Genomic DNA, 9,365 nt, shown 5'->3' with positions numbered 1-9,365 from the left:
GTGATGATGTATTAAGTGTAGTTAGCTTGTAGTTGTTCTGTCTGGAGGTCGCTTTAATAGTTTGCGCAATCGTTGATCTTGGAAAGTGGGCGGAGCTACTGGTTGGCTGGCGGGAAGATATTGGCCAATAATGGAGCCCGTCTGGTGTCATATGATCAGTATACTGTCCTTCGGCGAATTCTCAGTCTTGTTCCCTTCATTCTTCGTTGTGTAGTCAAAGGAAAAGCATGTGCAGTTACGGGGTTGCGTTTTTCTTGGTTATATTTTGGTCGTTGGGTTGGCCATATCCCATCACGGAAGCGGTGAGTCCATTTCTTTAATCATATGCGTATGAGTGATTACTAGAAGATAGTAGTTCGTGCCGGTGGACGATTTTGGATTGAATCTTTTCTTTTAGCCATGTGACCTCACTAGGTGTACTTGCTTCGGCAAGGTCAGCGTCTGTATCAGCTTGACGACCGGTGCACCCGCTGTGGATATCGCTAGCAAGGGTGCTAGGGGTACGGCTATGGCAGCGCATATCACTGTCCCAACTGCTTGTAAGTGGGAACTTTTTTTTTTTGTTTTGTTGCTATTTTCGTCCGTTTTCTTATTCCGACGTGTCTGATGTCAGTGATAATGCTTCTTTCCACTATTGATTCCTTGTAGCACCTGAAACTTCGACTGATCCGGCCTTTAGCCAATCTTCGGCGTGGCCTTCTCGCTTCATAATGGGAGCAGATGTCACGTCTGATCTTCCAGTGGTCGTCGGTAAGTTGTCAAGCTTGTCCTAGTTGAATGAAATTGAGTTACAAAAAAAAATTGTTCCTTTTTTTTTTTAAATAGTTGTCTCGAGCGTGTAGTGGTTGTTGTTTTCTTTTAGATCCCAGGCTCGTGGTGCCTCTCTGTTTGGGGGGCGTGGCGGTGATTATTGTTGTTATTGTTGTTGTCTGTTGTTATAAGCGAAAAAAATAAAATATATTGAACTTGTCTTGTTAATCATAATCCTTGGGTTTTTAATTCTTGAGGAAGAATTTGTCTTTAGTCCGAAATCTTGTTCCGATCGTGTAGGTAAGAACTGCAGCTATTCGTAATATTCAAAATCTTCTATCCGCTTAGGCTTCGGGCTTCTTCGGAGTCCGTGAGCTCTCTCTTTCCTTCGTTCCTGTTCATAGCTATGTGATGGGGTCTGGCTATGTTTTGCTGTTGCTTTCATGAATTGTGTTTGAGGTTCATATTCACCATCTGAGTTTTGATTCATTTCTGTCATCAATGGTTGATTTTCTGTTTCAGATAGGTCACCATACTGGTCCTCTCCGTAAGGATTTATTATTTCTTCTGGAAGCTGGAAACGTACTCCCGTGTTCGCTGGTAGTTTCACGTCTTCCTCCATCGTCATATCTTCTGGTAAGTCTGAATCAAGTCGTTCGTTGTCTTCATATGGAGTGATCTTTTCCTGTACCTCAGTTTTATCTTGTCCTGTTTCATCTTGTTCACTATCTGTTCCTTCTGGTGAGTTTAATTCGAGAGTGATGTCTGTGTGTTCCCCTCTAATTAGTGGTCCAAGGTGTGGCTTAAGCATGTTAAGGTGTACTGTGATGGCTGGTTGGTCTGGGCGATCGAATGGCTGAATGGTTGCGTTAGTCTCGGTCCTGCTCTTGATAACGTAGGCGTTTTTCCATCTCTTGATCAGTTTCGACGTCTTTTTCTTATAACCTCTCTTGTCATAGTAGAGAACATAATCTCCTACTTGTAGTGAACTGGGTGTAGCCCTTTGATCGTAGTAGCTTTTCTGTCTGGCTTTTCCCTTTTCCATTAGCTCTCTAGCTTTTTCCCAAACTGCCGTCATTCTCTCGTGTAATTTTGACTTGTATGTGCCGTCGTCCGCTTCAATTGGTTCTGGTGATGGCTTAGTCAAATCATAGGGTAGTCTCATTTCTCTGCACATTAGCAGTGAGCTGGGTGAGGCTTGTAGAATAGTGTGCTTGGATGAGTTGTGTGCGAGTTGGCAGAATGGTATGTATCGAGGCCAGTCCTTATGGTCGCTTGGGTTTACGAAGTGTGACAGCATGTTAGCTATTGATTTGTTGTAAATCTCGACTTGTCCGTTCGTCTGTGGTCTGTAAGGGCTGGTGAATCTGTGTTCCACTCCTAGAAGTCTGTTAGTTTCTGCGATCATTTCGCTCATGAAGTTTTTAGCACGGTCGCTCAATAGAATTTTTGAAGCTCCATATCTGCAGAATATCTGTTCTACGTATACTTTAGCAACTGTTGTAGCTAGTTGATCTTTAGTTGGTATAATCTCTGTCCATTTTGTGAAGTGATCTGTGAAAACGAGTATGTGTTTCATTCCACATGAGCTTTCTGTTAGCGGTCCTTGGAAGTCGACAGATAGGACTTCAAATGGTGCTTTAGCCATCTGGGTGCCAAGTGGTACTCGTGTCGGTGCGTGCGGGCTTTTTCTTTGTTGACAGGAGATACAGTGTCGGATGTAGTCTTCCACTTCTCGTGACATAGCTGGGAACCAATATTTCTCCTTGAGTTTCAACAAGGTTTTCGTCACTCCTGGGTGCATTGCTGTCAAGCTGTCGTGGATCGCGTAGAGTAGAAGCGGCCGCTGCACTGAAGGTATGGCAAGCAGTAATTTCTCATCTTGTTTTCGGTATAAAACTTCTCTTTTCAGCACAAAATTTTCACTGTCTGTAGCTATTTCTCTTCTTCTTGCTTTTCCTGCATCTTGTGGAAATTTAGACTTTGCGAGGTACCTCCAAATGGGTCCCAGAAAGAAATCCTTCTTCTGATCTTCTCTCATGTCAACATCTATCGCTGATGATGGTGAATCTGTGTTAATGGTTGTGACTGCTCTTGATAAAGCATCTGCCACTTTATTTTGACTGCCTACCTTGTGTTCTATTTCAAAGGTGTAGTCTGAGAGTTGGATAGCCCATCTGGCTAAGCGTGGAGATAACTCGGGCTTCTTCAGGATGTAGGTGCATGCCGCATTGTCTGTGAAGATCTTAAAAGGTACGTTCATCAGGTAAGCTCTGTAGTATTTAACTGCAGTTACTATGGCGAATAGCTCTTGTTCGCACGAGTCCCATTTCTTCTCGCCTTTGGTCAATGTTCTGGAATAGAAAGATATCGGGTGTTCTTTTCCATCAGCCTGCTTTTGAGACAGTACTGCCCCGATGTTGGTAGATGATGCATCTGTAGTTAGAATAAATGTCTCATCAAAGTTCGGGAAACTAAGTATAGGGGCGGTGGTGATGCGTGACTTTAAAATTTGCATTGCCTCTTCGCATTCTGGACTCCATTCGAACTCTTTGTCTTTACTTGTAAGGTGCGTGATGGGTGCAGCAATTTTTGAAAATCCTTTTATAAATGTCCTGTAGTATCCGAATAGTCCTAGCAGTCTTTTAGCTTCAGTCTTATTCTTAGGGGTAGGGAAGTTCTTTATTTTCTCTGTGTTATGTGGTGCGACTGCTATGCCTTCCTCCGATATGATATGTCCTAGGTATAAAATTTCTCTTTTGCAGAGTTGGCTCTTGGAAGGTCTGTACTTCAGTCCAGCGAAGCGGAGGCGGGTGAAAACGGTTCTCAACAGCTGAATGTGTTCCTCGAAAGTTCGCGATGTCATCAGCCAGTCATCCAAATAGACACAGCTGCTGCCTTCGCTAATCAGGTCCGCCATGATGGCTAATGCTAGTCTTGTAAAAGTAGCTGGGCTGCCTGACATCCCTTGTGGCATGGTATTAAACTCATAGCATCCGAATGGGGTGATGAAACCTGATTTTTCCCTTGAGTCTTTGTGTAGAGAAACTTGAAAGAATCCTGAGCACAAGTCTATAGAGCTGAAATATTTCTTGCCGTGCATGATCTCTATTGCGCTGTTGATTGATGAAATGGCCATGGACTGTTTCACCGTGGCTGCATTGAGTTTGCGGTAGTCTACACAAAATCTCCAGTTGCCATCCTTTTTTCGTACTAAAACAACTGGTGACGTCCACTTGCCTGTGCTAGGGGTAATGAGATCCTTTTCTTGCATCTGATCAATTTGTTGTTTGATTTCAGCTCGCACTCCTACTGGTATGTTATATGGCTTGCTCCGTATCGGCATGGTACCTGGCAGTGTTTCTACAACGTGCTCTACTATTGATGTTCGTCCAAGCTCGGTGATCCCTTCTCCTGCGATGTCTGTGAACTCGTCCACGAGCTCTCTCAACTCGTTAAACTGCTCTTCCGTTAAATTCATCTTCGAGATATCCAGCTGGTCACTCGGAGATGAGCGGGGCTTCTCCAGTTCTGTAGGAGTTGTCGGCACACTGAGCAATCGTAAGTCCTCATCTAAGCTTTCTATGCTTCCAACCATGGTGTCTTTCTTCAACTCAAAAGGTGTGCTGGTTGGGTTGATAATAGGGATTATTATCTTACCTTGATCAACTCGGGTGGCTGATCTTCCAATCATCAGTCTTTTCAGAGTGTCAGTGTTTCCTTCAAATAAGCATTCTTTTCCTTCGTAGCTGCTATCTACATTTGCTACGATTGCCACTTCTGAAAATGGTGCTACTTGGACATTGTTGCAGACGTATGCTGAGCTGGTGGAGCAATTCTTTCCCATGGCGATGGCTGGTCCGTCATTGATGTGAAGAGTACATCTGTCGAAATTGTAAGTAACTGTGCCAAGTTTGCTCATTAAGTCTGTTCCTAGAATTACCTCATGTGAGATGCCATCTGCTATGTAAAATCGATGTTTTCCATTCCATTCGCCTCCGATGTTCAAAATCACTGTTGATCGTCCGAGGATTTTTAGAGTGTCTTTGGTTACGCCCGTAGCTGTCAGGTCGCTTGGTTGCAAGTGTAGACGCAATTCGCGAGCGAGCTTTGTGTTGATCAGGCTTATTGTGGCTCCTGCGTCAACAAGTGATGTGCAAATAAATCCGTTGATCTTTACATCTATGGTGGTTCTTCTACAATCTTCTCTTGAAGCGCTGGTGACACCGTTGATCTGCTCGTGTCGTCTCTGTGGACCTTGCATACCGTATGTCTGTGAAAAGTATTCTTCCCATGCTCTCAAACATTCACGTTCTTCATTAGTAACTTCGGGTCGAGAATATTGGGGTATGTAAGGTTTATATGATGGTGGCGCACTGCTTAAGTCTTCTGATGATGAGTCGATCTCTGAACTCTCTGGTGGTGCGGATGGGTTGATGTCAGATTCCGTTTCGGATTCATCTTCTCTTTCTGGCATATCGGTTAATTCGAGTGCCGTCTCTACGTCTAAAGCATTTACCGTGGCGCTCTTTCTTGCTCGGTATATAAAACATCCTTTTGTGATTCCTCCGATGACTGTAGATAAAACCATTAATGTAAGAATGATGTTACAAGCGAACGTCCATAGCTCGTAACCTGAGGCTACGTGTCCTCCAAATAGAAAGCTGAATAGTGATGAGCCAAACAGTTTCTCTCTGCTCTCTATGGTGTTGTAATGCAGGGTGTTATGGCGGTTCGTGACGATTCCCATAGCCTTTAGTACTCTTTTCTGTCTGTCTAAGGTAGATAGGAGTTCATTCAGTCCTCCGTAATTGTCTGTGTTTGACCATCCTAACACGTGGGCTCTGCTAAATATGGTTTCTTGTATTTGTAGAGGCTGGCTGCCGAGGTTGATGTCCGGAATACTCAAATTGGTGGCCTCCCCCATTGACGAAATCGTTCCGTTTGGGAAATACTCAGAAATGTTACCTTCCAGCATCATCAATGTGCCTCTTTTTGTCCTGCAATTGACTGTATAGGTGTCTGGGTGTATCACATTGTCTTTCGGATTAAAATATCCAATCTTTTCTGTGCCAGCTATTTTGATCTTCATCGGAATAAACTCTGTGCAATTATTCTCTTCCATTGGCAGTACTTCGTATTGACTGTAGTTAAGTATGGTACAAGGGTAAACTTGAAGGAAACCAGGGCCTGCTGTAGCAATAACGTTTGGTTTGTCCAGTAAATATCTTGCACTGAGTGTTGGGTGCTCTCCCAATAGCATGGTAATTATCTGTAGGGTCTCCGCTAGGTTGTGGCAGGCGTAGAAGTAAGCTGACCAGAATAGATCTTGAGCTATCTTAGTTTGCTGGTACGCAAGTGATTGTAACATTGTATTGAAGAGGGCAGCGTCTCGACCTTGTACTGATACTCTTTCTTTTATCGTGTCGTTGATAGTGACATTCGTTAGTGGAGTAAGAAATTTTACTACAAGGCCTTGGTCCGAAAGCGAAACGTTAGAGTTGTTGCAGTCCATTTGCGAGTTCAGTCCTGAATTATAAAATGTTAGAGCTAGATCTCGTTTCTTAGAGACGAAGTGTGCGTCGAGAAATTCTCCTGATTCGTTGAACCATGGTGTGTATTCACATGTTTCGACTATGTCCAGGTCCCACATGAGCATCGATCCGTCATTCAATTCGCAATGTCCGTCGTTGTAATTGCAGTGACTGACGTCTCCGGCTGTGCTTTCGAATTCATCCGATCCGTGTTTCTTGTACAAGTAGGTCTCCACGTAACTGCATTGCTTCGCGCTGAAGGTTTTCTGTTGGCAGCACCATACATACATAGCATTGGTTGGTTCATTCGTGATATACATTCCATCTCCTCCATGTAAAACTCCTGCTTGGCACTTCTTATGTATTACCATGTCGGTGCATTCTTCTAATGTTACTTTTTGGGTGCTGCTTGAGGTTGTCTTGGTCTTAATGTCTCTGAAAAATGAAATTTGTGTCGTAACGTGTGTGGTGAACTTCGTGCATTGGTAGGCGATAGTCTTTTGTTTAATCATATTCTTCTTGTAGATAGTAACGTTAACTTTCTGGGGTGCCATGTCTGATTGTTTGCTGGTGTCTGTTGAGCATTCGTATTCTTGTTTTACTCGAAATGTTTGTGGAGAATCGTTTTCTCCTGTGCCGCAAATCATGGGGTTGTTTGGTTGTCCTTTGGATGCTGTTGTCCCGGTAACGCATAAAGCTAAGCATAAGAGGCTGAATTGGAAGTAGCTAGCCATGTTAAATAAGCCTAGCCGTCCTCCGGTAAATCTTCTGCGTTTAGGTCGTCGGTCTACGTTTTCCGAACGTAAAATTTTAGTAGTTTCTATACAGTTGACCGTTTCAGATGAAGGGTTGTCTCCTCGGGATCGTCTCGCGTTTTGTGAGACAGCGCCATCTCGATTAGTTGTCAAAAAATTGTGTACGAATTCTCGTGTTGATAAGTCGTCGTCGGATTTTTGAGGAGAGTTTGATACTTCTGCGACGTGATATCTTGTAGGACATCTTCCGAATTCGTGAGTCCTACTGCAATTTCTACAGTAAGCCTGTGTATTAGCACTTCTTGGCCTTCCATATTCTTGGTTTCTTCGTGAGCTGTCATCTCTAGTTTGTGAATTATAGCGTCTGTATTGTGGTTCTCTCGGGCGATATTCATTCTGTGTTCCTTGTTGTCTTGGTCCTCGAGGTGGAGAATATCTGTCTCTTCGTGATGAGACTCTGTCATCCCTTCTCCTTTGGTTATAGTTTCTGTTGTACGAGTTCATTCCCTGTTGTTGTTGATAACGTTGGCGGTCATTATAATTGTTCCTTGAAGTCGAATAACCTCTTCTACCTCTGTAGTTTCTCGATGTCGCCTCTCTTCTTGGAAATCTCGTTTCGTTTTCTTTTATTCTTCTTGCTTGATCGTTCACTAGCATGGTCAGTCCTTGTACTTGTCGTGTCAATGGTGCGAGGGGGTCAGTGTCTACTTGATTAACACTCATCGTCTTGTTTCTTGTCACTGCTTTATCTATAGCTTCCAGGTTTCTGGCTTCTTTTAGAGCTTCTTGTAAAGTAATATTCTCATGCCTCAGAATCGATCTCTGATAGCTCTCCTTTAGGCCTCCAATGAATGCGGATTTTATAACTTGATCACGGTTCACCTCCGGTAAATCTTTAAAAACTGATCGGCCTGCAGCCACAATCTCAGAGTAAAAGTCGTTGATTGACTTCTTCCCTTGGCTGATGTTCCATAGGTTCTTCTCTCGGAGTGGTTGGTCGACTCGGAAAGCCGATATCAATTCCTTCTTTAGGGAGCTGTAGCTCCTCGCGCAATTAGGGTTCAGCTTTATAACATTTCTGTAGGTCTCCCATGCTGGTCCAACAAGTTTAGCGGGTAGGGCTTGTGCTAGTCGTCTGTTGTCGTAGTTGTATTGAGCCATCAGTATTTCCCATCGATCAAGGTAATCTTCGAAGTTATCTCCTTCCTTGAATGGCTCTATGTTATCGACGTTCGGCACTACGCTGATGATGGGTGGTCCAAATCTGGGTGGGAAGAGTAGATCTCCATTTGATGTTCTCGGTGCTACACCAGGTCCTGTGTAGCTTCCGGAGTCATCCACGGTTGGTTTTTCACCTTGTGGGCTTTGTTCCTGGGCTTCAACATCTTCCGGGCTGAGTTGTTCACCATGTGGACTCTGGTCCTGAAGGATGATCTGGCTTCTCAGTGCTCTCCTTACCGCAGGAGTTGTTTTCTTAGCTCTCTTCTTCACCATCTCGTAGTCGGGTTGTTGTGCCTTGGGTCAGTCTATCCGGTTTATGGGAGTAGCTCAATGCCGGCTTTGGCTGCTCCTTTCGGATATTCTCCTGTCACTGTTGGTTTGGCTCCTGGGTGTGTGACTAGGCTGTGCAGGTTCTGGTCTGCTATAACAAACTTAGTTAACATGCAACCTACGAGTAACGTGCTCTAAATTATATATAGGCACTGTTATATGTATATAGTTGACAGAATATATATATATATATATATATATATATTTTTTTTTAAATTGTAATTATGTTAAGACGAGTATTGAGTAAGTGACAAAGACTAGGTAGTCTATTATGTCTGTCAACGAGAAAGTTATTCTATATAGGGAGGGTTGTTTTCCAAATGGTTGAAGTTCAACCGCAAGTATGAGTCTGTAACGTTTATATATAAGTAAACAGCGTAATAATATATACAGGATTAGTGCAATTAGCATATAAATGCAGTCAGTCGCTGTTATAAGTTAGCAATTGTCAGTTCAGTATCTTGTCTGAGATATGTCTAGAGTTATGTGTAGTCTGTGCACTATATTAGTATCTATTGAAAGTTTATACTCGTTTAAGTTTCCTATATTAGTGTGCTTGTCTATGAGTCAAGCTGATGTAACTTGTTTTATAACCGGTGTATTATTATTATTAGGCCTTATACGTATGTAAATGTTAGGTGTAATAACCTAGAGCTCCGTGTATCTACAGCCACTAATAGAATGAGTGTGAGCGTGTGACTGGATGAATCTGCAGAATTGCACGTACATAAGAAGTTGCCAATGTATAAATAGATCTATGCTTTCCCTGCAAACC

General features: G+C 43.2%; 1 protein-coding gene across 2 annotated transcripts; it reads left to right on the top strand.

The window, feature by feature from the left end:
• Nucleotides 1–212: 212 nt before the first annotated feature.
• On the top strand, nucleotides 213–8,124 carry LOC137398536 (uncharacterized). 2 transcript variants are annotated; one of them, XM_068084662.1, is made up of 4 exons: nucleotides 213–302; nucleotides 398–539; nucleotides 649–750; nucleotides 7,853–8,124. In XM_068084662.1, the coding sequence occupies exons 1-4, from the start codon at nucleotides 228–230 to the stop codon at nucleotides 7,888–7,890; spliced, it is 357 nt and encodes a 118-aa protein (XP_067940763.1). In that variant the 5' UTR covers nucleotides 213–227; the 3' UTR covers nucleotides 7,891–8,124. The 2 variants fall into 2 exon arrangements, with proteins under 2 accessions (XP_067940763.1, XP_067940762.1); XM_068084661.1 differs by lacking the exon at nucleotides 7,853–8,124 and adding an exon at nucleotides 863–966.
• Nucleotides 8,125–9,365: the final 1,241 nt, after the last annotated feature.

The sequence above is a fragment of the Watersipora subatra genome, chromosome 6 (genome assembly GCF_963576615.1).
Source record: "Watersipora subatra chromosome 6, tzWatSuba1.1, whole genome shotgun sequence".
NCBI classification, from domain to species: domain Eukaryota; kingdom Metazoa; phylum Bryozoa; class Gymnolaemata; order Cheilostomatida; family Watersiporidae; genus Watersipora; species Watersipora subatra.
The sequence above is the reverse complement of the archived record's forward strand: the minus strand, read 5'-3'. Positions and strand labels throughout refer to the sequence as shown.